At 52.0% G+C, this 27,200-nt stretch overlaps 3 protein-coding genes across 5 annotated transcripts; 1 reads left to right on the top strand and 2 right to left on the bottom strand.

The window, feature by feature from the left end:
- Nucleotides 1–383: 383 nt before the first annotated feature.
- Nucleotides 384–7,665, bottom strand: NDUFA7 (NADH:ubiquinone oxidoreductase subunit A7). The gene is made up of 4 exons (XM_027547530.1): nt 7,555–7,665; nt 7,084–7,133; nt 2,363–2,512; nt 384–599 (listed from the first exon to the last, which is right to left on the bottom strand). The coding sequence occupies exons 1-4, from the start codon at nt 7,603–7,605 to the stop codon at nt 509–511; spliced, it is 342 nt and encodes a 113-aa protein (XP_027403331.1). The 5' UTR covers nt 7,606–7,665; the 3' UTR covers nt 384–508.
- A 36-nt stretch (nt 7,666–7,701) lies between these two features.
- RPS28 (ribosomal protein S28) lies at nt 7,702–8,875 on the top strand. The gene is made up of 4 exons (XM_027547531.1): nt 7,702–7,810; nt 7,905–7,952; nt 8,464–8,597; nt 8,794–8,875. Exons 1-3 carry the CDS (start codon nt 7,772–7,774, stop codon nt 8,584–8,586), a joined length of 210 nt encoding a protein of 69 aa, XP_027403332.1. The 5' UTR covers nt 7,702–7,771; the 3' UTR covers nt 8,587–8,597; nt 8,794–8,875.
- A 164-nt stretch (nt 8,876–9,039) lies between these two features.
- KANK3 (KN motif and ankyrin repeat domains 3) lies at nt 9,040–20,497 on the bottom strand. Of its 3 annotated transcripts, none has more exons than XM_027547528.1 (12): nt 20,423–20,497; nt 16,987–17,127; nt 16,597–16,663; nt 14,525–15,802; nt 14,347–14,446; nt 13,949–14,140; nt 13,767–13,851; nt 13,083–13,299; nt 10,590–10,732; nt 10,261–10,461; nt 10,088–10,186; nt 9,040–9,293 (listed from the first exon to the last, which is right to left on the bottom strand). In XM_027547528.1, exons 3-12 carry the CDS (start codon nt 16,628–16,630, stop codon nt 9,216–9,218), a joined length of 2,427 nt encoding a protein of 808 aa, XP_027403329.1. In that variant the 5' UTR covers nt 16,631–16,663; nt 16,987–17,127; nt 20,423–20,497; the 3' UTR covers nt 9,040–9,215. The 3 variants fall into 3 exon arrangements, with proteins under 3 accessions (XP_027403329.1, XP_027403330.1, XP_027403328.1); XM_027547529.1 differs by lacking the exon at nt 20,423–20,497 and adding an exon at nt 19,411–19,588; XM_027547527.1 differs by having other exon boundaries at nt 14,525–17,127.
- Between the last annotated feature and the right edge of the window lie 6,703 nt (nt 20,498–27,200).

Below are 27,200 nucleotides of genomic sequence, written 5' to 3'. Positions count from 1 at the left end.
TACAGTGAATGCCCCCTAAACACCCTGGAACCCACTCCACCGCTCTGAAGGGTGGAGCCAGGCCCTCAAGGAAGGGACGGTGACATCTCCATGCCCAGTAAGAGCATGTCACCCTAGAACTCCAGAGCCATTCTCCTGCCCTGTTCCGGCGCGCTCACGGGGTTCAGAGATTCAGGATACAGCAACAAGAATGCCCTGGCAGTCCAGTGGTTAGAACCTGGCGTTTTCACCGCTGGGGTCTGGGTGCAACCCCTAGTCAGGGAAACTAAGATTCCACAAGATGTGTGGTGTGGCTAGAAAAGAAAAAAAGAAGAGATGTGGCACCAACTTCACCCTGAAGTCCAAGTAAGCCCATATGTCCTTTCAAAAGTAAAAACAAGCGATTCTTGGGAGCACAATATATAATTTTTATAAATGAGGTCACGTTCTGCCCAGAGGGAATCAAGGAGTCCAAGGAGGAAGAAGCACTCTGGTGGCCCTGAGGGCTCAGCCTGGCGCCCCCAGCCAGTCACAGGTAAGGCTCATCCTGGGACAGCTCCCACCTCTTTATGGGAGGAGCCGGTGACACAGCCTTCTTCTCAGAGGCTGCTACAGCTGAGCTGGAAAATGAAGAGAGACTTGAGTCAGCAGTGGGGAGCAACCTGAGGGAGCACCCCCATGAGGTAGCAACATATCTGCTGAAACCAGAGATGTGGAGGCCAGATTGCAGGGTGTTTCAGAATGCACAGGCTTCTCTAGTGGGGTTCCCCAAAGGGGCAGCTGACCACTTTCTGCCCCCAAGCAGTAAGACTGTCCTGGTTCCTGGTCTCAGAAATAGTGTGAAATGCTGGACTCTTCCTCCAGCATCCCTTCCCACTGGCCCCCGCCTCCCGCTGCCCCAGGGCAGGACACTGGCTCCAGAAGGGCCAAGCAATCAGATGACCCATGTCCCCAGCAACTCCTCCCCTCGGATTCTGAGCACCTACTACATGGCAGGCACTGTATGCAGGAAGCGCTAATGACATGAGGGCCAGCCAGTCTACTGGGGCTGAGTTAATACGTAGTCAAAAATGACCTTTTGGTCCAGGGTAAGGCCTAAGGAGACACTGTGCAGCAGATCTAAGGCAGGGACCCACCCGGCCCCTGGGGTTCCAGGGCCTCCCCTCCTCCCTTCCCCCACCTGAAGGAAGTTGAAGAGGTAGAAAGCAGCCTCCCTGGGAAATGCAGACACCCTGGGGGCAGGTGAAGCGGTGAGGGGGAGTGGGGCAGCCTGCCAGTCTGGGGATGGGCTCTGGTGAATCTGAAGACCGCAACACGGGCCATTCATTCACTGAGTTCTAAGCCACTTGGCAGGCCCGGCCGCATCACCTTACCAATCTCATCACACTGCAAGCCCACCAACCCCATCTTACAAAGCAGCAGCTGAGGCTCAAGAAGGCCAAAAGACTGGTCCAAAAGACTGGTCCAGGACCACAAGGTGAATCAGCTGCAGAGCCCAGATACCACTGGGAGGGACGGGACAAAATGCTGTGAAATTGCACTTCTGCCACCCACGATCTGTGTGACCTACGCAGAGCACCTGGCCTCAATTTCTTTTTCTCCAACAGAGGTCATCACTGCCTAACTTGTAGAATTATTAAGAGGTAGACGTGCCACTGACTCCATTCTAAGAGCTTACAAATAGTTCATTATGTGAATTAAGCCTCGTAATGACTCTGCTATAGACATTGTTTGTTTCCACACAAAATCCATACGTTAAAATCCTATGCCTCAGTGTGACAGCGTTAGGAGGTGGAGCCTTTGGGAGATGACTAAGGTGGAGCCCTTATAAGAGACCCTTCAGACCCCTGACCCCTTCCCCCATGTGAGGACATGGCAAAAAGATACCACCTAGAACCCAGGAAAGCACCCTCACCAGACACTGAAGCTGCTGGGGCCTTTTACTTGGACTTTCTAGCTTCCAGAACCATGAGAAGCAGTTTTCTGTTGTTTATAAGCCACCTGGTCTGTGGGATCCCGTCCTAGCAGAACCCTTAAGTAAACACCACTACTCCTCCTATTTAACTAAGAGACACTGCCTAAGGCCAGGGACCAAAGTGGGTTTTGAGAGGTCTGAGGTTTACACAATTCTCTCTCAAGAAGGACATAAAATTACAAAAACAACAATGCCTGGGCTTCTTCCAAAGCCCTTGAAGGCCCCATAAAGCTTCCTCTGCTTTGCAGGAAACCCACCCCAGGCTGGGTGGGGATTTATTTGCTCCTCAGATGAAAAGCCCCCGGCAGGACATTTCCTGCCACAGCTGATGCTAGACAGACTTGCGAACTTCAAAAGCACAAGCAGGATAGAGGGGTGGTCTCAGAAGGGGCACTGAGGCGTCCTCACCTCTCTGCGGGCTTGCCTGCCACCAGCACCTTCTGCGAAGACATGACAATCGAGGGCGGCATGGCTTCCCGGCGGCCATCGCGAGTACAGTAGTAATTGTTGGAGAGTTTGTGGCTGGGGCCCACGGGGAGCTTGGGAGGAGGCTGAGTTCTGAGAAGAAAAAACATGGGCACTAAAGCAAAGTGACAGTTGTTCTCTCTGCACGGCTGGGCTGCAGCATGGGCCCATCACCTCAGTCACAAGGCCTGGCGTAGGCAGCCACTGGAATGTGCTGGCGGCCAGGGGTATCCCTTGATACACTGCTGGTGGCACAGGCCTGGGGAAGGGCCAGGGCCCAGAAGCTGGTGGAAGCCCCGGCACTGGATGTGACGGTGCTGGGAGGCGAGTTGTGGGTCTGCCCTAGAAGTGGAAGGCATGGAGGAGCCTTTTGTGAGGGAGGCCTGTTCCCACCCCAGAGCTTGGCCAGAGCTTGGCAGCAGGCTTCATTTCCACCCGCAGGTTCTCAGGAAATGAAAAGGCTCTGTCCACTACCTGTCAAGCAGGCGTGGTCAGCAAACCAACCCTGGGGGAACAGCCGCAGACTCCGCTCATTCTTAGGGGCCTTGTCCCCAGGGGCCAGCCTGCAGAACCTCTGGGCTTGCAGTTCTTTCAGAAGCTCTCTGAAGAACTCTACAGAAGTGAAAGGAATTCTCCAGGCAAGATAGTGAAGTGGGTAGAACCAAACCTGGGTCTCCTGAATGGCAGGCAGATTCTTTAACATCTGAGCCACCAGGGAAGCCCAGGAGATCAGTGCTTATTACTCAGAGCAATTTATCCTCTGAGGTTTCTGCTGCCACCTCGTGGCCGCTGACCCCAGAAGAAGGGTAAACAGAGCTCATTCCTCACTTGGGTTAAAGAAATATACAAAGTTTGAGGCCTGAAAAGGAATCGCTAATCTCGCTAACCCCATGGAAAAGAAATGCAAAAAAGCAAAATGGCTGTCTGAGGAGGCCTTACAAATAGCTGTGAAAAGAAGAGAAGTGAAAAGCAAAGGAGAAAAGGAAAGATATAAGCATCTGAATGCAGAGTTCCAAAGAAGAGCAAGGGGAGATAAGAAAGCCTTCCTCAGCGATCGATGCAAAGAAATAGAGGAAAACAACAGAATGGGAAAGACTAGAGATCTCTTCAAGAAAATTAGAGATACCAAGGGAACATTTCATGCAAAGACAGGCTCGATAAAGGACAGAAATGGTATGGACCTAACAAAAGCAGAAGATATTAAGAAGAGGTGGCAAGAATACACAGAAGAACTGTACAAAAAAGATCTTCACGACCAAGATAATCACAATGGTGTGATCAGTCATCTAGCCAGACATCCTGGAATGTGAAGTCAAGTGGGCCTTAGAAAGCATCACTACGAACAAAGCTAGTGAAGGTGATGGAATTCCAGTTGAGCTATTTCAAATCCTGAAAGATGATGCTATGAAAGTGCTGCACTCAATATTCCAGCAAATTTGGAAAACTCAGCAGTGGCCACAGGACTAGAAAATTGTCAGTTTTCATTCCAATCCCAAAGAAAGGCAATGTCAAAGAATGCTCAAACTACTGCACAATTGCACTCATCTCACACACTAGTAAAGCAATGCTCAAAATTCTCCAAGCCAGGCTTTAGCAATACGTGAACCGTGAACTTCCAGATGTCCAAGCTGGTTTTAGAAAAGGCAGAGGAACCAGAGGTCAAATTGCCAACATCCGCAGGATCATCGACAAAGCAAGAGAGTTCCAGAAAAACATCTATTTCTGCTTTATTGACTATGCCAACACCTTTGTGTGGATCACAATAAACTGTGGAAAATTCTGAAAAAGATGGGAATACCAGACCACCTTACCTGTCTCTTGAGAAACCTATATGCAAGTCAGGAAGCAACAGTTAGAACTGGACATGGAACAACAGACTGGTTCCAAATTGGGAAAGGAGTATGTCAAGGCTGTATATTGTCGCCCTGCTTATTTAACTTCTATGCAGAGTACATCATGAGAAACGCTGGGCTGGAAGAAGCACAAGCTGGAATCAAGATTGCCAGGAGAAATATCAATAACCTCAGGTATGCAGATGACACCACCCTTATGGCAGAAAGTGAAGAGGAGCTAAAAAGCCTCTTGATGAAAGTGAAAAAGCAGTGGAAAAGTTGGCTTAAAGCTCAACATTCAGAAAACTAAGATCATGCCATCTGGTCCCATCACTTCATGGGAAATAGATGGGGAAACAGTGGAAACAGTGACAGACTTTATTTTGGGGGGCTCCAAAATCACTGCAGATGGTGACTGCAGCCATGAAATTAAAAGACGTTTACTCCTTGGAAGGAAAGTTATGACCAACCTAGATAGCATATTCAAAAGCAGAGACATTACTTTGCCAACAAAGGTCTGTCTAGTCAAGGGTATGGTTTTTCCACTGGTCATGTATGGATGTGAGAGTTGGACTGTGAAGAAAGCTGAGCACTGAAGAATTGATGCTTTTGAACTGTGGTGTTGAAGACTCTTGAGTCCCTTGGACTGCAAGGAGATCCAACCGGTCCCTTCTAAAGGAGATCAGTCCTGGGTGTTCATTGGAAGGACTGACGCTTAAGCTGAAACTCCAATACTTCGGCCACCTGATGCAGAGTTGACTCATTGCAAAAGACTCTGATGCTGGGAAGGACTGGGGGCAGGAGGAGAAGGGGACGACAGAGGATGAGATGGCTGGATGGCATCACCGACTGGATGGACTTGAGTTTGAGTGAACTCTGGGAGTTGGTGATGGACAGGGAGGCCTGGAGTGCTGCGATTCATGGGGTTGCAAAGAGTCGGACACGAATGAGCTACTTAACTGAACTGAACTGAATCTCGCTAGCAAAAGATGTTAACAACAACAAAAAAAATCACTAACAAAAGATGAGCTTTCCTAGAAACTGTTGCAGAGAGGGAGGGCAGAAAAGAAAGAAAAATCATAAAAGGATCAGGTTTTCATTCACTGGGGTTTTACCAACTTTTTCCTGATAACCCCAGTATTTAAATTTTTCTTAAAACAAGTGATAGTTATGTATCGAGTGGGGAAAAAAATACAGAAAAAACAAAGTTTAAAAACTTAATATTAAAGGACTTCCTTGGTGGTCCTGTGGCTAAGCTCCTTGCTCCCAATGCAGGGGCCCAGATTCAATCCCTGATCGAGGAACTAGATCCCACAGACTGCAACCAAAGATCCTGCACGCCAAAACAAAGACCCGGTACAGCCAAATGATAAATATTTAAAAGAAAAAAAAAAGAAGCAACATCCTGTGTTGAAGTTAGAGTCTGCCTAATCCCTAGAGTGCAAAGAAGACCCTCTGCTGGGTATGGATCTATAGAAAACAAGCACGAGCAGTGTGCTCAGTCATGTCTGACTCTTCAGGACCCCATGGACTGCAGCCCACCAGGCTCCTCTGTCCACAAAATTTTCCAGATAAGAATATTAGAGCAGGTTACCATTTCCTTCTCTGGGGATCTTCCTGACTCAAGAATTGAACCCGAGTCTCCTACATCTCCTGCACTGGCAGGCAGATTCTTTACTACTGAGCCACCTGGGAAGCCCCAGAAAACAAGCACAGAAAGGGTAAAAAGAACCGTGACCAACTGAAAAGGCCCAAAGGAAGCACCAGGGGGCACCATTATCCTTTAAAAAAAAAAAAAAGTTGAAAATTTTACAAAACTGTTTCCTCAACTGGGCTACCAGTTTTCCTAGGACAGAAAAATACTTTAAAACTTGATATCTGGAATCAGTCACAACATAGAGATATTCACATAGATTTGGTTATTTTAAGGCTATTGTTTTTCCTTTCCTGCTAGTCCTCCCTGGCTGCCTTACCTCTGCCTGTGACATACACACACACACATATAATACACACACACACACACACACACACATATGCCACTATTCCCCATTCTTCAAAGTTTTTCAGCCACACTAGTCTTCTTCCTATGTCTGGCTCTGTTGGGCTGCACAGCCTTGGCACTTACTGCTCCCTCTGTCTGGAATGTTGTTTTAATCATTATCCTTTGGCATTTCAGCTGACTCCAAATCCAATCCCTGAGACCTTTCCTGATCACTTAACCTGAGGTAGCCACTCTCCATCTGGTCCGTTTTGTTTCCTCTTCAGAGCATTCTAAAACGGTGTTTTTTACTTGCTGTGTTTATTTCCCTACTATGCTATGTCTCTGCCTCCTCCCTGGGATATAAGCTCCAAGAAAGGAATGAGAACTTTTCTAGTTCCCCTAGGACTCCCAACGGCTGAGGACAGAGCCCGGCCTTGTAAATGTCAACTAATTTTTGGACTCGAGTTAGAAATCAAAGACACTTCTGGGTTCAAATTCCGGCTGTCAATTTCTGGCTTCTGAGTGATTTTAAGCAAATGATTTCGTTTCTCTGAGTCTCAAATATTTTCATACGTAGCTTGGGGATGATAATACTGTCAGGACCACACTGGAGGCTGCAAATCACAGAAAATTCCCACTCAGAATTCACGCCCCATCTGGTTGTGCAGAAGCACCACAATGTCTGAAACAGCGCAGCAAGATGAAAGGCAAACCTCTGCCTTCACAGCCAGCTAAGGGACTGGAGCCAGGATCTCGGCCCAGCGTTTCAGGGGTCTAAAAGAACAGGGGTTTGGGGTTTTGATAGACGGAGGGCAGGATTGCGGTCTGGGCAGCGAGCGGGGTTTGCTCACCGTTTGGAGATCTCCTGGTAGCGCAGCTGCAGTTTCGCCTGCAAGTCTCGCTGTGGGAGAAAGGATGGAGATCAGTCCCCAGCGCACCCCAGAAGAGAAAACCAGCTAACGGGCATTCCCGCACAGGACAAATTAAGAGAAAGGTGGGACATGTGTCTTTGAGGACAGGATACGGGCCCTGGAGGTGAACAGGGGAGCTGCGGCCCGGAACAAGATCCCGAAGCTAATAAGGTACGGGCCTAGGGAGACCCCAGGCCTGAGGGGTACCACAGCCAACGGCTGGGGAGGGTGTCCTGGGTTGAAGGGGTCACGAGTTCGGGGTTCCAGGCTGAGGAGAATTCCCTACTTAGGGGAATCTCGGCACTAATGGCCTCAGCCCCAGAGATGCAAAAAGGAGGTGAGTAGTGGGAGCGGGTCAGGGCGCGCAGAGCTTGCAGCATCCACAGCCCCTTCCCGCCCCGCCCCGCGCACCCCGGATGCCCAGTTCCGAAGCCACTGGATGAAACGGGTAGCGGACGCCATCTTTCACCGGCGCTGAAGGGCGCCGGTGACGTCTCTACTGCAGGGACTGCTGGGAACATGGCGTACGGTCTCGCGAGAGCGGGAATGGGCGGAGCTAGGGAGTCGTATAAATACTCTCTCCGAAACACGTGACTCCTCTCCGCCCGACCGCCGCCGCGCCGCCATCATGGACACGAGCCGTGTGCAGCCCATCAAGCTTGCCAGGGTGAGGCGGAGGCCCCGTTTTGAGGGCCCAGATGAGGGAGGAGGGAGTAAGGGAACCGGGTGGGCTAGATCTGATTCCAGTTTCTTCCCCCAAGGTCACCAAGGTGTTGGGCAGGACCGGTTCTCAGGGACAGTGCACGCAGGTGAGCGGGGGAGGCGGGGAGCGGGGGGATGTTTGCGGGGTGGGGCTTCTAAAGTTTGAATCTCGAGGATAATTTCTGTGCCCCGGGTTTTGTTCCCTGGTATCTGGGAACCGATACGTTCCCTATTTCCCGGGGCTTACAGAAGGTCGAGGGTCGGAACTTAGGCAAGGCCCTGCCCACTGGATCTGGGCTCTGGCGATCTCATTCCCCGTGTTCTGACATAGTTCGTTGTCCTGGTTCAGCCTGTGCCAACGACCACAGTGGCTCCATGCTCTCACGACAACCCCCAGTTGTCTCCCCTGGTGGCGTCTTCTGGCGCTCGGGAGCTTTGTTCTCCACGCCTTGGCCCCTCTCCGGCTTGTCTCCTATCCCAGTCCTGCCTTCCCAGCCTCAGCCCCTTTTAAGTGTCTCGAAGCAGAAACGTTCTCTGGATCGACATCAGCCGCTTATCCCACGGATCCTATTCTCAACCGACTCTGACTTCTTCCCGTCCTTCCTGTGGGCCCCGTAGGTGCGCGTAGAATTCATGGACGACACGAGCCGCTCCATCATCCGAAACGTGAAAGGCCCCGTGCGCGAGGGCGACGTGCTCACCCTGTTGGAGTCAGAGCGAGAGGCTCGGAGGCTGCGCTGAACTTGTGACTGGTGAGTGCACAAGTGGAGTGGGAAATTGAGCAGCTCCTTGTTAGACCCTTGCCTGGGGGTGGGGAGATTTCGTCAGGGCTCAAGGATCAAGGGCTGTTGGTCGGGGTCTGCTGAAGTTAGCAAGATGGGGGAGGGAGTTTCCCTGTTTGGGGTGGGGGCACCTTGTCAGCATTTCAACGCTTTGGTTTGTTTACAGGGTGCTGGATGTCTGGGTTGTCGCCTTGGCCCACCAGGATGATCTGCTGTTAATAAAGTGTTTGTATCGTATGTAAACCTGAGGTTTTGTCTGGGTTGTCATTAGATTTCCAAAATCCTTCTGTGGGGCCCCCAGGTGGTCACTGACCCAGTGTACTCTGAAAATGGGGGGTGTTCGCCAACAAGGCATTTTCTTTGTGAGGCGGGAGAACCATGTGTCTATGTACACCTCCAAAACAGGACAAGATGAGTTAGGAAGGTTTTATTAGGTAAGAAGCCTGGAGGAATGGGTAGACTAGGGGCTGTGTCACTCCCTCAGCTGCCTCCTCACCCTGTGTGGTTCAAGCTGAGCCTCTGACCACAGACCTCTGCCCAGAGATCAAGACCTGACTCCGCCTCCCCGACCCAGATGTGTTAGGCCAGTCACTGGGGCAGGGGGTCCTCTCCACTGTCACTGCAGCCTCCTTCACCAGGCGTGGCCGTGGATGAATCAGGGGACAGCTGGTGAGAGAGGTGGGGGGGAGGTTCCTGTCAGTCTCCGGCAGACAGGACACTGGGTTTCAGCCCCCCTTAACACTCAGAGATGCTTAAGCTACTGGAGGTCACTTGTTTTCACCGACCCTAAGTGGAACCCCCCCTTGCACAGTAGAGCCAGGCTGCCAGGATTTGAATCCAGCCTCTGTCCCATCTGACCTGGAAGAGGCACTTGACCTCTGTGGTTCTTTTCCCACACATGTACAGGAGAGTGCAGGAAGGGGAGACTGGTAGGGCAAGTTTAATTAGGAAAATGCTGGCACTTTTGCTTATAAGCACCTCCCTTTTGGGGACAGACTGAATCCTCTTGCCCTGCTCCCTAACTCTAAAGCGAAAGTGTTAGTGACTCACTTGCTCAGTCATCTCCAGCTCCCTGCAACCCCATTGATTGTGCCTGCCAGGCTTTTTTATCTATGGGATCTCCAGGCAAGAGGACTAACTCCAAAGGATGCTTTTATTCCTTTGCTCTGGGCCTGTAATGGGAGTCCACAGACATGATGGTCTGAGCTAGGTCTAACAGCTCTTGTCTGACCTTAGGGCAAGCCCCCCTGGAGGCCTCAGGCTCATGACCTTCACTTTACATGTGAAAGTGTGTCTAACCCTTGGGGTGTTCTGAAGATTGAACATCAGACCCAGGTTCCTGCCACCCAGTGCTCCCTCTGTGGGTGCACAAAGAAAAGCCCCTTTTCTGGGAGCACACTTGGTATCCTTGAGCTGTGCAGCTGGTAAACTCCATTTCTGCAGGATGGGGTCGCACTCACCTGGGAGCCAGGCTGGCCTGAGCTCAGGTGGGCATGCAGCAGAGCGGCCACCTCGTCCTGCTCAGCCTCCAAGGCAATGGCCAGGGCACTGGTGCCCTCCTGAGGGATCATAGAGACAGTCAGGTCCCTGAATCAAGGCACTACTACCCCACACCAGCCCCATGGTGGCTCACGTTGTCCAGGAGGGCAGGGTCACAGCCTGGCTGGGCCAGCAGCAACCGCACAGTGTCTAGGCGCCCATACTCGCTGGCGCACATCAGTGCCGTGGCCCCGTCTGCATCTTGCACGTTCACGTCTGCCCCGCATTCCAGCAGGGCAGCTACCATGTCCTGGCGGCCGTGGCTGATGGCCAGCATGAGGGCTGTCTGTCCTGTCTGGGGAGAGGGAAAGAAGGGGACAGGGCTGGTGTGGGCTCTGCAGGAAAGGGAGGGGGGTCTCAGAGACTTGGCTCCGGAAGTGAAAGTGCCACCTGGACTCAACCAGGGAGGAGGCATCTATGCACCTGGCTGGCCTTGGCGTTAACGTTGCCCATTTGAAAGAGTCTCTGGACCACAGCCATGTCCTCCTCTCGCCCCACAGAAGTAAGTGCCGCCAACATGAGGGCAGAGTAGCCAGCTCGATTCTGGTGGTCAATCTTGCAGACCCCTAGGAAAGCGAAGAGGCATCAGTTCAAGAAGCCGACACCTAAATTTGTCCACTCCCCTCCAAGCATCAAGTTCACCATCTGTTTAGCCAGCTTGGTCACTGAGGGTCATGCATGATTTTACTTGTTCCTCTGCCTTACAAGGCTCTTCCCTCTCCAGGAGCCATGTGGCCCTTCTCACCTTTAGAGTTCTGTTTCCATCTCACTGAAAGGTTTCCTCACCTCCCTATTACAAACAGGTTTGGAGACTTGGTTCTGTCCAAACCATCGTATCCCCCAGTACCTAGAGCAATACCTCCCACTAATTGTTCAGTCACTCAGTCGTATCTGACTGCAACCCCATGGACTGCAGCACACCATGCCTCCCTGTCCTTCACTGTTTTCTGGAGTTTGCTCAAGTTCATGTCCATTGAATTGGTGATGCCATCCAACCATCTCATCCTCTGTTGCCCTCTTCCACCTTCAATGTTTCCCAGCATCAGGGTCTTTTCCAATGAGCTGGTTCTTCGCATCAGGTGGCCAGAATACTGGAGCTTCAGCATCAGTCCTTCCAATGAATAGTCAAGGTTGATTTCCTATAGGATTGACTGGTTTGATCTCCTTGCAGTCCAAGGGACTCTGAGTCTTCAACACCACAGTTGGAAAGCATCAATAAAAGGACTACTGTCCACAAAGCCACCATTGTTAGTTCCCCAGAGAACTGTCAGCTGGGCCCCCCTGGTGTCCCAACTCCATTCCAGTTTCCACACAGCAGCCAGAACAAATCAAAAGAAATTTGGCCCCATCACATGAATTTGAGCAAACCTCCAGGGCAAAAGAGCCTGGCATGCTGCTGTCCATGGGGTCACAAAGAATCAGATACGACTGAGCAACTGAACAATTCCATATGACTAGTATCCTCAGAAGAAACAGATCGCCATGTGATGCTGAAGGCAGAGATGAGCTGCCATCAGTAGAAACTTGGGAGAAAGGCATGGAATAGTTTCACTCTGACCCCTAATAATGAACCAGTCCTGTGAACTTAATGGCGTCCTGAACTGCAACACAATTTGTTCTAAACAAATTGTGGCACTTTGTGGTACTTTTTACAGCAGCCCTGGGAAACAGCTTGGTTGTTGCTGCCTGTCCTTTACAGATGAACACAAATGTCAGCTCCATTTCCTCTAGGGTCAGTTCTGTTGCCATCTTGGCCCCCTCCCACACATCATAGCACCTACCTCTGGATCTCATTCCCCAGGGTGTTCAATGCTTGGGTATCCCCACCATTCTGAAAGCTCAAGACTAGGTGCAGTTTGGGGAGATGAATGGTGGGAGAGGTTTGGGGAAAGCAGGGGATCAGGGTATTGGAGTAGATGTCCTAGTCAGAGGAGATCTGAGACAGTGGGCTGAGAAGTAAACAGTTTTAAGTCACAGCGCTTCCCTGGTGGTACAGTGGTTAAGACTGTGCTGCCAATGCAGGGGGCCCGAGGTTCCATCCCTGTTCAGGGAGCTAGATCCCACATGCTACAACTAAGATTTCGCATTCCACAACAAAGATCCTGCATGAGACAAGACCTGGTACAACCAAGTAAATTTTTTAAAAAGGTGGGATAGTTAAGTCAGGACTAAGGGCATCCCCCAGTTGTGTGGCCTATTGTCTAGGTGTCCATTCCTCTCACAAGCCTCTGTGACCCTGGTGGAGGATGTTAGGTGCAGAAGAGGCTCAAAGTAACCACAGTGGGGTGTCTGCAGCTCGCCAGGCACCCCATCTATCTTCCCCCGCCTGCTTTTCCCTTCTGAGGCCTTGCTAAGGAAGGATCCTAAACTAAAGGATTACCCTGTTTCTTGATTCCCTTCCCTGATTTTATCTTGTCATGGCCCTTACCTCTGTTGGAAATTATGTTTGATACTTATCAAGTAAAACTGATCCTTCTCTCCACTCCCTACACGCACCCGCCCAGAGCTCCCATTCATGAAAGCTCATTCATTCAACAAACACCAGAGGGTCTACTGTGTGCCTCAATGAAGTCTGATAAGCAAGCAGGATGAAGTGAGGGAAGGGCAGCAGGAGGATTTTGAGAGAGTACATAAAGGAGAAGTTAATAACAGGCCAGAGGGGGAGCAAGGAGACAGTGCAGTGAAACTGGGTGGGAGCAATGGCTACTGGTCCCACGAGCCCCAAGGATTGTGGGAGTCGGACAACAGGAGACAGTGACCTGAGATGATGGGAGGTGAGAGTTTAGGTGAGAATGCCAGTCCTCCTCTGCATCCTTGGCAGGTGTAGGATGGCAGTGCCAGCCCAGCACTACCCAGATTCCCCCTTCCGTGGGTCCCTATTCTCTAGAGCCCTCCCCACCCCTCCTCAATGCTGACCCGTATCCAGCAGCAAGCTCGCGATGGCCAGGTTCCCATGGGACACGCTGTAGTGCAGGGCTGTGTTTCCGTTGCCATCCGCCAGGTTCACCACGTGCTCCAGCAGCTCTCGCCCCAGGCGCGCCACCGCGCCCAGGACCCCGGCCACGGTCTCCGCTTGAGAGCGCCGCTGGCTCGACACCCGAAACCACTCCTGGGCCACCAGGCGCGCCGCGCCCTGCCAGGACAGGAGAGAGACATCAGCGAGGGCCCAGGGCAGGTGTGGGGGCGGGTCTGGGAACCCAGGCAGGGGGGGGTTGGTCCCTCCGTATTTGAAGAGGGGCGTGGACTCGTGGGCCGCACCCCTTTGGAGGAGGGAGTAGTGTCAGTGTGGGTACGCGGCCCCAGAGGGCAAGGATGCTCTCCTTCCCGAGGAGAGCCTCCGAGAGAACCAGGAGTGGAGGAAGACTGTGAGCGCTTGTCTTTGGGGAGTCCGGGATGGGGTTGGGGCCGGGGTGGACCCTTCTGGGGAAATCAGAGAAAAATCAGCCCTGTTCTGGGGCGGAGATCCCTTTGGAGACCTTGGTATCCATGGAGGGCCCTGGCGCGAGGTGACGGAACTTGGGGCCCCCTTAACTCTAAAGAAGGCGATGCTCTTCCCTAGGCAGGCATCAGACTCCTGTGACGGGCTCTCTATGCACTCACACTGTCGCGGGGGACCCCGCGGGGCCGGCTCAGCTGCCGCTGCAGGGCTGCACACGCCTCCCTCAAACGCGGGCTCAGTTCGCACCTAGGAGACGGAGAGGCTCCAGGAGAGGTCGGGATGGAGAGTGGGAAGGCGGGGGAAAGAGCAGCCGTCCCCATTCCGTGTCCCCCGGGCAGCTCACCTCCCCTGCGCACCCGGCTGAGGTTCCTGCTCTGCCTCCGGCTCAGCGTCCCGGTCCTCCTTGCCGCTGGGAGCGCCAGGGGTCTCGGAGTCGGATGCCGCGCCGCTGTCGTCGCCTGAGCCCGAGGAACTGCTCCTCGGGGGCTCGGCAGCACCATCCTCGCTGTCGCCCTCGCTGGACGAGCTCTCGTACCTGGGAGCAGGGTGGGAGGTATATGCTGAGCCTCCCCCGTGGGCTCAGTCTGGTGTCCTGCGAGGTGGAAAGTGGCTGTCCCCATTTTACAGATGTGGACACTGAGGCCTGCCTAGACCACGCTGCGAGCAAGGGGCAGAGCTGGGATTCAAAACTCCAGTCTATGTCCCAGCAGATGCTGCCATGGGGAGGGGAAAAGTGCTCACTCTCCATTGAGGACCCCAACAAACTGCAGGCTCTTTGGTCCGGGGCTGGTTTGGCCACCAGGTTTACCGTCTTTCCTCTTCATGATGGATTTGAGGGTGCCTGGCGGAGATCAGATGAGACACTGAGTTCGAATTCAGCGGCCAGCAAGCCAGGGCTCAGCGAGAGACGGGGACTCACCCGCGGGTGCCACGGCCCTGTCTCCATCCGTGGATCCGAGGGGGTTCTCCGGCATCGGGGCTGGGGCCTCCTCTGGAGCATCGGTCTGCGTGGTCTTCTCCACATAATCCCACGAGGTCTGGGTGGTAGCCACGCACGGCTGGGGCCGGGACGCCTCGGCCTCGGCCTTGGCCTCCTCAGCAGCCTCGCGGGCTTCCTCCAGCTCGCACAGCCGGCCCCGCAGGAGCTCGCTCACCCCGCGCTGATGCTCCAGGCTGGCGCGAAGTAGTTCCAGCTCGCGCTCGGCGGCCGCGGGCAGCCCCAGCAGAGCTTCCGTCACCCACGCCTCCGCCTCGAGAGTCTCAGGAGCTGCCCCCACGCCGGCCTCCTGGGTCTCCGGCACCGCCTGGACTCCCGCCTTTTGGGTCTCCGGCACGATCTGGGTGCCTGCCTCCCGTGTCTGGGGCGCCCGGTCGAGACCCGGCGGCGCACCCTCGCTGTGGCTAGAAGCTGACCCGTCCGGGCCGTCAGCCCCGGGGCTGGCCCTGGCGCGAACGCCGCGCTCAGAGGTGGCCAGGCGCTCGGTTAGCCGCCGCAGCTGAGCAAGCTTGTCCGGGCGCCCCTCGGCCTCCCCGTCGGACTCCGGCTGCCGGCGCGCAGCCAGCAACCGCGCCTTCTCGGCGCGCAGCGCGCGCACCTGCTCCTGCAGCTCGGGCAGCGCGCGCGCTTGTTCCTCGAGCTCGCGCAGGCGCCGCAGGGCCGCGGCCATCTGTTCGCGCACCAGCTGCAGCTGCGCTGGGCCCGGCGAGGCCAGGGCCGGATTGGGGGCAGGGCTGCTGTGGCCAGACCCGCGCGGGCTGCGCGGGGCAGCGCGGGCCGGGCTGGGCGCACCCTCTTGCGCCTGCGCTAGCTCCAACCGCCGGCTGGTCTCCAGGAGCGTGCGCTCGACGCGCGGGTTGCGCACGGGTGCGCGCGGGGACAGCGGCGGCAGCATCAGCGTGGACGGCGCACCCGGGGAGAATGCGCCCGGCGCTGCGCCATCGTCACTAGCCAGGGACTCGCTGGAGGTCCAGGCGCCTGGGCTGCGCGCACCTGCGAGGCCGGCCCGGGGCGCGCGGGGACGGCGCGCAGGCAGGGGCCCCGCAGAGCGGCGGGCAGCGGGGCCGCGCTCCAGCTCCTCCACATACTTGAGGAAGTCCAAGTCCAGGTGGAAGCCGTAGGGGGTCTCCACCGAATAGGGCGAGTTCGGGCTGCGGGCGCCCCCAGTCGCGCTGGGGCACAGGCGAGGGCCGCCCAGGTCTGCGAACATGACAGGGGCGTGGAGGAACGTCAGGCCGGGGAGACGCAGAGAGACTAACAAAAGGAGCGCCTCCCCACCGCCCCACGACATGCTTTCACGACGCCACCTGCTCCAAACCCTGCACACCTGCGGTTGCACACCGAAGTTTATACACCTATCTGCACCCCAAAAGTTGTGCATTCACGTGTTGAGCACCTACTGTGTACCAAACGCTGAGGACATAGCAATGAACAAGACAAGCATCCTTGCCCACTTGTAGGAGACAGATAAACACAAACGTTCAAAAAAGGTCCTTAGGGCAATAATAAAAATTTCAAGATGAAACAGAGAGCAACTGACAGGCTTTGGCTCTGGCTGTCCCAGCAGATTTCTGCGGAGGGAACTTAGAAGTTGAGCCCTGAATGAGAAGGAGAAAGCAGCTGGGACGGGAGGTTCCTAAAAGAAAACAGCGCGTGCAAAGGCTCTGGGGTGGAATGAACAGGGTGGACCTGAGTAAAAGCGGGATGGAGGTGAGAATGTGCAGAACAGAGTGAAAGAAGGGAGGAGGGAGAAGACTAGAAGAGGGGGACTTGGGCCAGACTGTGAGGAACCTTCTGGGCCACTGTGAGGAGCTGGAGTTTTATTCCACCTGTAATAGGGCACCAGAGGCAGATTTTAAGCAGGGCCAGGACATTATCCACCTTTATAAAGGGCCCTCTGACCACTCTGCAGAGGAGGGAACTGCAGGGCTGTGTGGGCATCTGGGTGCCGGGTGTGGATCTGTACACACACAAACACCATTTTGCACACTTACCCGGCAGGTTCTGATTCAGGGCAAACTTGGCCATGTTTCCCGGAATAGCAGCCACCTTTTTCACACCCTGAAAAAGGCCCCCAGAGGGGTGAGGGTGGGTAGGGCTGGACCCTACCCCTCTGGCTGTGCCTCTGGGGTCTGTCTGGACTCTGCATGAGTAAACAGACCCAGCGCTCCTCTCCACCCCCCAACACCCCCACTACACACACACAGGTCCTCTCCTCCCTCCTCCCTCAAGTGGCCTTGAAAGTTTGGAATGAATGACTGTGGGGGCCCTCCTGTGCCAGGCCTCCTCAGCCTGCTGGGCGGGAAGGGCATCAAAAGAAGAAGGGATGGTGATAAGAGAACCAGAGCAGCTGGGGGCGGGGCAGGGGGCGGTGCTTTCCAGACCTGCGGAGATTTCTGTCAGTCCCTGAGGGAAATTAGAAACTGACGCTCAAAGGGGTGGAGTGTGATCATTCAGAGGAGGAAGGCGAGAGTTGGAAGCCTTTCGTGGGCTCATTAAAAACTCATCTGGTCAGATTCTGCATACTGAAAAGAAACAAACAGAAAACAGAATTCTTACATTTTTTTTTCCTTAGAGTGCAAACAAAATATAATTGTACATCCAAATTTATATCAGTGTCACTTGTGAGATCCTTTAGGAATGATGAAGAGTTCTCCAACAGAGGCACCAAGGATGCAAAGTCTCCTTGTGATGTCTCTACTGGAGTGCCACAGGGCTCTGCCCTTAGTTCGTGAGAAATTGTAGTGGAACCACAAGCACCCAGATTGTGAGAGCTGTGGCTATGTTTGGGGCTAAAGGGAGAGAGACTCTTCAGGTGATGTGATGGAGGCTCTAAGAAACTGAGGGAGGGGCTTCCCTGGTGATCCAGTGGTTAAAAATCCACCTGCCAATGCAGGGGACATGAGTTCAATCCCTGGTCCAGAAAGATCCCACAAGCAGTGGAGCAACTAAGCCCCGTCTGCCACAACTACTGAAGCCCACATGCCTACAGCCCACGCTCCACAGTAAGAGAAGCGACCACAATGGGAAGCCCGTGCACTGCTGCAATGCAATGAAGAGTAGCCTGGGTTTGCCGCAACTAGAGAAAGCCGCAACAACAAAGACGCAGTGCAGCCAAAAACAAACAAATAAAAATAAATAAATCTAAAAAGGAAACTGAAGATTGGGTCACATCTAATAATGTGATATTTAACAGGGATTTTTCCAGAACTTTGTTATTGAGTCCACCACAATCAAAGTTACTGTGCTTTGTTTCAGAAAGCACAGAGCAGGAAAGATGGGGCTTTGAAGAGCCCACAGGAAAAACCCTCAGAGAACTGCAAGCAGCTTGTATCGAGTGCCTACTCTGTGCCTGCTCTCATTTAATGTACCTCCCCCAGTATAAACCTGCAAGGAAGGATGGTTCCCCCTTTTCCAGATGGGGAAGCTAAGGCATAAAGCAATTAAGTCGATTACCTATAGGAAATGTCCTCAGACTGGGTTCCACTCATCTTCTGGGGAACTCTTGTCTGCCCAGCCCTCCACCAGCAGGTGCCCACCAGCCCCAATCTGTATGCTTCCTGACCTACTGCCATCTGCACTAACCACCTGGCAAATTTCCCCATCACCTCTTCAGGTCTCTTGCACTCCTGATGACCACCTGCATACCTAACACCCACCAACCACCTGTTGGCCCACCTGACTCATTTTGCTCCACGGCTGGGTATATGGGCCCACTCGCCACCTCTGTCCAGCCTGGGTCCCTGACATCCCCCCCACCCCCACTCCCCAAGGGAGGAGGGAGTGGCGGGGAACTTGCCGTCCTGAAGCAGCTGTTTCCTGTCCCTCACACTGGCTATAAGGGGCCGGCCAGCGGGGCGGCACAGAGGACAGTCAGTGCCTCTCAGGACTTGTTTTCAGGAAGCTCTCTGGGAAGAGCTGGGTCATGGAGAAAACCTGGACTGGGGCTTAGGGGTCTGGGCTGGCCTCATACACAGCTGGCCAACTGCCTCAGTGGGATCAGCCCCTTGCTTCAGGGACCTGGCCACACCCAAATCCAAGACCCTGGGAATTCAAACAAACAAAAAAACAGCTCTGGGCCATTCCCAAGACCCAAACAAGCTGGAGCAGCCAGACCCAGAAGTTGGCCTGAAAAATGGGTGGATGCCCCCCAAAAGATGCTTTTCTGGTGGCTAGATGGTAAAGAATCTACCTGCAATGAGGAAGACTTGGGTTCAATCCCTGGGTCGGGAATATCCCCTGGAGAAGGGCATGGCAACCCTTTCCAGTATTCTTGCCTGGAGAATACCCATGGACAGAGGACCCTGCCAGGTTACAGTCCATGGGCTCGCACAGAGTCGGACACGACTGAAATGACTAAGCAACAGCAGCAGCCCCAGGAAGAGTAAATAGCAATATAATAAAAACGTTTGCATTTGCTATGGGGGTAGCCTCGATTCTAAGCAATTTATGGGTATTAACTTAGTAAAAAAACAACAACAACAACAAAAAAAAAACTCCTAGGCCCTTTGAAGTAGATTTTCTTAGCATTATTCTTTTCCCCCCTTCCCCATTGTGCAGATGGAGAAACTGAGACTCAGAGATGAAGTGACCCAGCCAAGGTTGTACATGGGCAGAAGCAGGTTTTTGAACCCAGCAGCTTTGCCAGTATTTCATTCTTGCCTGGAGAATCCCATTGCTAGAGGAGCCTGGCAGGCTACAGTCCATAGGGTGGCAAAGAGTCGGACACGACTGAAGCCACTTAACACACACACCCACTGCATTGCCCACTCCACTTGATAGCTTTCTATAAACAGCCCTCCACTCACCATGAGGGGCAAAGAGCTAGAGGGGGTCGGCCCTCCCAGCCTGCACTCCTGCCTGTCTCCTGCGTGTGTCCCTGATGGGAAGAGCAGGGCCAAAGTCTGGTGACTCCAGGGGTTGTACCCTCGCCAGAGCGGGGGCGGGGGGCGTGCAACCGCTCTCTCTTGTCCTCCGCTCCCTGCCCGAGGAGCTGTCACGGCTAGATCCACATCCTCTGCCTGAGACCCTTCGTTAGGCCGTCAGAGTCGACGCCACACGCCCCCACTCCCGCCCCAGGGATTATTTTGGGACTCAGAGCTGTGATCGCAAAACCTGAGGGGTAGGGGAATACTGAAGGCAGTTCAGATCCCGGTCTTGGGGAGGGGGGCGTCTTCCCAGATTGAGGCTCTGGGTGGAGGCACCCCCTCTAATGTGGGGAGGGACTTTCAGACCCCTGAAGTGGGGTGGAGGCTGATGATGGTGCCAGGGGAGAGGTACTGAGGTCAGCACCCCGTCACCCCCATGTCCCCTTAGGACAGCCTCACAGAGACAGAGCAGTTTCCTGCAGGAAACGCTGCCGGGCGGTTCCATCCGCTGCCCATTGTCTGCCGGCCCCGGGGGCCATCCGTCCCTCCTCCCAACGCGGTTTCCGAATCACCCTACACACACACACTCAGGTCCAGAGCGAGGGGATGGACTCGGGTCCCCCAGCTGTCCCGGAGCGACTCCGGGAAAGGATCCCGAAGTCGTGGAAGCACAGGGGGCGAACGACCCCTCCCCCAGCACACTTCGCTCCTGAAGGGCGGGAGAAATGAGACCTCACGAATCCACAGGGCCCCAACTCTGCTCGCTCCCCACCTGGGGCTCCCAGTGTGGGAATGGGGGGGGGGGGGGTCCCAGGCAGAGAACACTGTGCCCTCCCCATCGCTACGCGCTGAGCCAGCAGAGGGGCTGGAAGCGCAGCGCCCCGTCCCGGTGCGTACCCCTGATCCCCGCCCCCCAGATTCCCCATCGGTGCCCAGAAAGCTGGTGCTTTACCTGAAGCCGCAGCCCCAGCCGCGCCCGCACCCGAGCCCGCCCCCTCGAAGTTCGGGGACGGGTTATCAAGGCCTGGACCCTAACTGACAACCACGTCAGCCAACCAGGGCCCTTTGCTCTCCGAACTGTCCAATGGTGAGGCGGGGTGGGCCGCACTGGCCCGCGCCCAGGGTTTGGGGGCGGGGATAGGGGCGGGGCCTGGAGTGACGGTCTTTGAGGGCTTTCTGTCCAAGGTGGGGAGCTGAGTGCTGACCGGCTCAGGGCGAAAGGGCTTGGATCTCATCCACCGGGGACAGGGAGCCATGGGAAGACTCTAAGTAGGAAAGTTACCCGGTGGGACTTGTATATATGGAAGATCCCTTAGGTGGAAGCTGGAAGGACTGATGCTCCTTTCCCAGTGTCTGGGTGAGGGATCCGGACCCTGGATCTTTTCGACCTCAGGGTCTTCGTGCATGCTCTTCCATCTTCCTGAAGTGTTCTTCCCTGCACCTGTTCACTTGGCCACCTTCTCCTATCTTTGAGGGCTCAACTTATGTGTTTCTGTCCTCTAAAGACCTAACGTGGACCTTCTCCAGTTACGAACCTGATAGCTACTTTCACTATCTGGAAAAAAAAAAAAAAAAAAATATATATATATATAAAATTTATTTGTATACTTACTTGCCATCTGTCTCCCAGTAAGGACAGGGAATTGATTGATTTTGGTCACTGCTTTATCCAGTGCCCCGAGCACACAGTAGGCACTTAATAAATGTTTATTGAAGACTCACAGACATAGAGAACAGATGTTGGTTGCTAAGGAGGGGTTGGGAGAAATAGGAAAAACTATTATATAGAGAATAAGATAAACAACAACATCCTATTGTATAGCACAAGGAGCTGTATTCAATATGCTAAGTCACTTCAGTCTGACTGAGTGTCAGACTCTTTTGCGACTCCATGGACTATAGCCCTCCAGGTTTCTCTGTCCATGGGATTCTCCAGGCAAGAATAGTGGAGTGGGTTGCCATGTCCTCTTCCAGGGGATCTTCCCGACTCAAGGATTGAACCCGTGTCTCCTGCATTAGCAGGCAGGGTCTTTACCTCTAGAGCCACCTGGGAAGCCCGTGCTATATTCAATACCCTGTGATCATCCATAATGGAAAAGACTATGAAAAAGAATACATATATATATATATATATATATATATATATATATATATATGTATATATATATGTATAACTGAGTCATTTTGCTGTAGAGCAGAAATTAACACAAAATTGTAAATCAACTACACTTCAAAAAAAAGTTTTTAAATGTTTGTTCAGAGAATGATTTGACATTACATTGAACTCTGTAACCCAGTTGGAATGTAGTATGATCTAAAGTGACCCTCCAGATCTTTTTCTCAATTAATTTAGCATTTATTGAGCACATACAGTGTTCCAGGCACTGTGCAAGTCCTTGAGGGGAACATAGTCCTTGCCATCCTGGGCCTCAAACCTGAGAGGAGGAGATAGACTTTCAAGTTATGGTTTATGCTAAAGGGGTGAGAGGGGTGGGAGCTGGAATCTATGGGAACAGAAAGGGGGGCACATCATTGACCTAGAGTGTCTGGGTAGGCAGCCTGCAAGGATGACACTTAGGAAAGGTGCTCCAGATAGTAGAAATTGCACATGCAACAGGTGATATGGTGAAATTTGACTAAGTCGTGATGTTGGTGGGAGGCGAGCTGGAGGGACAGGCAGAAGGGTATGTCTGAAGCAGCTCAGACTTAATCTGCTAAAATGGGGCCCACTGGAGGTAGGTTACTTTATTTCAGAGATTCATCCATTTGTCCCAGTGCCACTCTGTTTTAACCACAGTATCTTTAGAATATATTTTAACATCTAATACTCCACTTTTTGCAAAATTCCTGGGTTGTTTCCATTGTCTTTTTTCTTCTTCCAGATAAGCCATAGAATACTGTTGTTTCCCCCATAAAAACTATACTGGAATAGATAGATAGATATTACAAAACAGAAACATACTGACAGACTTCAAAAACAAATTTATGACTACCAAATGGGAAAGGTTATGGGGGAGGGGTAAGGGGGGAGGGATAGATTAGGATTTTAGGATTAACATACACATACTACTATATATAAAATGGGGCTTCCCAGGTGACGCTAGTGGTAAAGAATCCACCTGCCAATGCAGGAGACGCAAGGGACTCGGGTTCAATTCCTGGGACAGGAAGAGCCTCTGGAGTAGGATATGGCAACCTGCTCTAATATTCTTGCCTGGAAAAATTCCATGGACAGAGGAGCCTGGTGGGCTACAGTAATAGATAAACAAGGACTTACTATATAGCACAGGGAACTCTACTCAGTATTCTTTAATGACCTGTATGGGAAAAGAATCTGAAAAAGAATAGATACATGTATAACTGAATCATTCTGCTGTACACCTGAAACTAACACAACATTATAAATCAACTGTAGCACGCTCTCTCTGGAAGTCACTCAGTGGTGTCTGACTCTTTGTAACCTGCCAGGCTCCTCTGTCCATGGAGTCCTCCTGGCAAGAATACTGGAGTGGGTAACCACTCCATTCTCCAAGGGATCTTCCCGACCCAGGGATTGAACCTGAGTCTCCTGCATTGCAGATGCAGACGAAGTCTTTACCATCTGAGCCACCAGGGAAGCCCTAAATCGACTATCAGTTCAGTTCAGTTCAGTTCAGTCGCTCAGTCCTGTCCGACTCTTTGCGACCCCATGAATCGCAGCATGCCAGGCCTCCCTGTCCTGTCCATCACCAACTCCCGGAGTTCACTCAGAATCACGTCCATCGAGTCGGTGATGCCATCCAGCCATCTCATCCTCTGGCGTCCCCTTCTCCTCCTGCCCCCAGTCCTTCCCAGCATCAGAGTCTTTTCCAATGAGTCAACTCTTCGCATGAGGTGGCCAAAGTACTGGAGTTTCAGCTTTAGCATCATTCCTTCCAAAGAAATCCCAGGGCTGATCTCCTTCAGGATGGACTGGTTGGATCTCCTTGCACTCCAAGGGACTCTCAAAAGTCTTCTCCAACACCACAGTTCAAAAGCATCAATTCTTCAGCATTCAGCCTTCTTCACAGTCCAACTCTCACATCCATACATGACCACAGGAAAAACCATAGCCTTGACTAGATGGACCTTTGTTGGCAAAGTAATGTCTCTGCTTTTGAATATGCTATCTAGGTTGGTCATAACTTTCCTCCCAAGGAGTAAGCGTCTTTTAATTTCATGGCTGCAGTCACTCCAATATAAAAATTAAAAAGTAAATAAAGTGCATGCACACACAGAGTCAGATCCAAGAAAGCACACAAAATAGATGCATAACTTAAGACACTCCTGAGCGACAGTTCTCAACCAGGAGTGATTATGCCCCCTGGGGAACATTCAGCAATAACTGGAGCCCTTGCTGACTGTCAGGATGGAGTGGGGGAGGGCTGTTCTTGACCTCTACTGGGTGGAGCAGGGATGCTGCTAAACATCTCGTGATGCACATGACAGTCCCACACAACTAACTGTTATCTGACCTGAATGTTGATAGTGCTGAATCTGGGAAACTCAGCTGGAAGACAGACATCATTCTAACCCCCACCCAGGTCCACGAAGAGCAAATCACCAGCAACCCCAGACGCCCTTCCGACAGGCTGTGTCTCAATCACGGTGCTTCCTCACTCTGAAAAGCAACCACTGTTGTGACTTGTGTAATAATCACTGCCTGGTATTTCTGAGTAGTTTATCATGCAAGTTTGAATCTCTAGATACTGTGGTTTAGTCTTGCCCATGCAAAAAAAAAAAGAAAATGATATGTCTTTTAAGTCTCTTTTAATTCATGGGTTCCCCCTCCATCCCTTTTCTCCATTACAAATGAATCAGTTGCACAATTCAGGCTGTTTCCCACGGTCCGGGTGGTGTTGATCCCATCCTCATGGTGCACGCCGGCATGGTCCTCTGCCCTTCATCTTTCATGCAAATTGGCAATTGTTTCCAGAACCAGGATTAGACTAGGGTTTAATGCCTTTGACCCGATGGTGAGTGCTGTTGGTTCCTTCAGATCAGGCTCACTCTCCTTGTCTCTCCTTGCATGAGGTTAGCAGCCATTGATGACGAACTTGTCGGAGGTTGCAAAGTAGTGATGTGTTCTTCTTCGCATTTTGTCCTTCTTTATTAGCTAAACTTCTTCCCTTGCAGATGCTTCCTCTTAAATTCCATTTGGTTACACTTTTCATGTAAAAGTGCTTGATTCTTTCCCTTTAGAGACTACTTTTCTAAATAGTGAATTAATTCCCCATAAACCTCTGAAAGTGACAGTCTTTTTTTTTTTTTTTTTTTGAAGTTGGTTTAAAAATGGCCACCCAATCCAGTATTCTTGCCTGGAAAACCCCATGGACAGAGGAGCCTTGCAGGCTACAGTCCTTGGGTTGCAAAGAGTTGTACATGACTGAGTGACTGAGCATGGATGCATTAGTTTAAGATGTACAGAAAAGTGATTCTTTTCCATTACAGGTTATTACAAGACATTCAGTATAGTTCCATGTATTATATAGTAAGTCCTTCTTATTTATCTATTTTGTATGTAGTGTGTGTGTGTGGTGTATGTCTTTTAAACTCAAACTCCTAATTCATTCACCCCTATTTCCCTTTGGTAACCATAAATTTGTTTCTCTCCCCCTCCTTTTTTTTGGCTGCACCATATGGCTTGTGGAATCTCATTTCCCCAACCCAGGATTGAATCTGGGGCACAGCAGTAAAAGCACTGAGTCTTAAGCACTGGACCTCCAGAAAACTCCCTCCATAAGTTTGTTTCTATGTCTATGAGTCTGTTTCTTATATTTTCCTAACTAGCTGCTTTTAACATGTTAGGGTGCTATTGGGATTGTGTATTTGTGTTCCTTTGTTGTGTCCTGCCTTTTCTTAGACAGAAAGGAGAACAAACCAATCAATCCTAAAGGAAATCAACCCTGAACATTCATTGGAAGGACTGATGCTGAAGCTGAAGCTCCAGTACTTTGGTCACCTGATGAAAAGAGCGGACTCATTGGAAAAGACCCTGATGCTGGCAAAGACTGAAGGCAGGAGGATAAGAGGGTGACAGAGGATGAGATGGTTGGAGAGCACCACTGACTCGATGGACATGAGTTTGAGCAAACTCTGGGAGATGGTGAAAGACAGGGAATCCTGTCGTGCTGCAGTTCATGGTGTCACAAAGAGTCAGACACAACTGAGCAACTGAACAACAACAACCTTTTTTAGAAACACCAAATGAGATAAAGGTGGGAAGGTGAAAAAGAGATGGAGCTGGCGGTGGAAGGGGAGGCAGATGGAGGTGAGAACTCGCGAGGTGATAAAGACAGGACTTCAGGCTGGGTGGAACTATAACCAGGTTGAAAGGTGAAAGAGGGACCAGTTGAGGGGCAAAGTCATTATCCTTCCTCTCATGGCTCCCATCTCACTTAATATAAGGACTAAAATCAACTTCCCTGGTGGTCCAGTTGTTAAGAATCTGCCTGCCAATGTAGGGGACTGGTCATTCCCTGGTCCAGGGAAATCCCACATGGCATGGAGCAACTAAGCCCCTGTGCCACAACTACTGAGCCCTGGGGTGCAATTATTGCAGCCTGCATACCTAGAACCTGTGCTCTGGAGCAAGAGAAGCCAGCACACGGCAACTAGAAAGTAGCCTCCACTCACTACAACGGGAGAAAGCCGTGAAGACCCAGAGCATCCAAAAATGAATAAACTAAAATCCTTAGAGTAGTCCACAAGATCATGCCCTTAGATCATGCCCTTCATGATCTGCTCCTGTCACCTCTTTTTAAAATTTTATTTTTATTTATTATTATTATTCATCTTTTGTCCACACTGCATGGCATGTAGGATTCTAGTTCCCTGACCAAGGATCAAACCCATGCCCCTTGTGTTGGCAGCATGGAGTCCCAATCATGGACAGCCAGGGAAGTCCCTCCTGCCACCTGCTGACTTCTTCTCTCCTCTCTCTCACTGTTTCCCTTGCTCCTTCTGCTCCACTAGGCACAGTTCTGCCTCAGGGCATTTGCACCTGCTGCTCCATCTATGGGAATGCTCTTCCCATAGATGTCCACACAGCTTCTGCCTCACACCTTCTGATCTTTGCTCAAATGTCCCTGTGAGGCTCCCTTGGCTGCCTTCCCTGAATTCTCCACTCAACACACCTCCTTAGCCTGCATTAATTTTTTCCCCCTAGCACTTATAACATTCTTATACCGTGTCTGTTCCTCACTGGAATGTCAACCCCACGTGAGCAGGAAATTTTTTGTCTGTCTTCCACATTGCCTGGTCCCTAGAGCCTCAAACAATGCTTGGCACACAGAGGGGCTCTATAAATACTTGTTCGCTGAATGAAAGGAACAGAAGGTAAGCTTGAACATCACGTGGACCAAGGATTTCCGATAGGGGCTGGATAAGCATCCTAGCCTTGCCAGCCAGCATGGAGATATGTAACAGCAAGAAAGCACTTTGATTGGGTGGGTGAGGGATGAAGATGCAATTAGTTTTTTGTTTTTTGATTGCACAGCAGGTTTGTAGGATCTTAGCTTCCCCACCAGGAATCAACCCTGGGCCCCCCTAGCAGTGAAACCACTGAGTCCTAACTACTGGACTGCCAGGGAATTTCCCTTAGATTTCTCAAATAACTCCCCCACCCATCAGATTCCTGACACCATTCAAGGTAGAACATGTGACGTTTCTCTGCCACAGGCTGAAGCTGGAACCAGAGACGAGGAGAGCCA

This window comes from Bos indicus x Bos taurus, chromosome 7 (assembly GCF_003369695.1).
Source record: "Bos indicus x Bos taurus breed Angus x Brahman F1 hybrid chromosome 7, Bos_hybrid_MaternalHap_v2.0, whole genome shotgun sequence".
Taxonomy (NCBI): Eukaryota; Metazoa; Chordata; class Mammalia; order Artiodactyla; family Bovidae; genus Bos; species Bos indicus x Bos taurus.
Note: the sequence above shows the minus strand (reverse complement) of the source record. Positions and strands in the feature narration are given on the sequence as shown.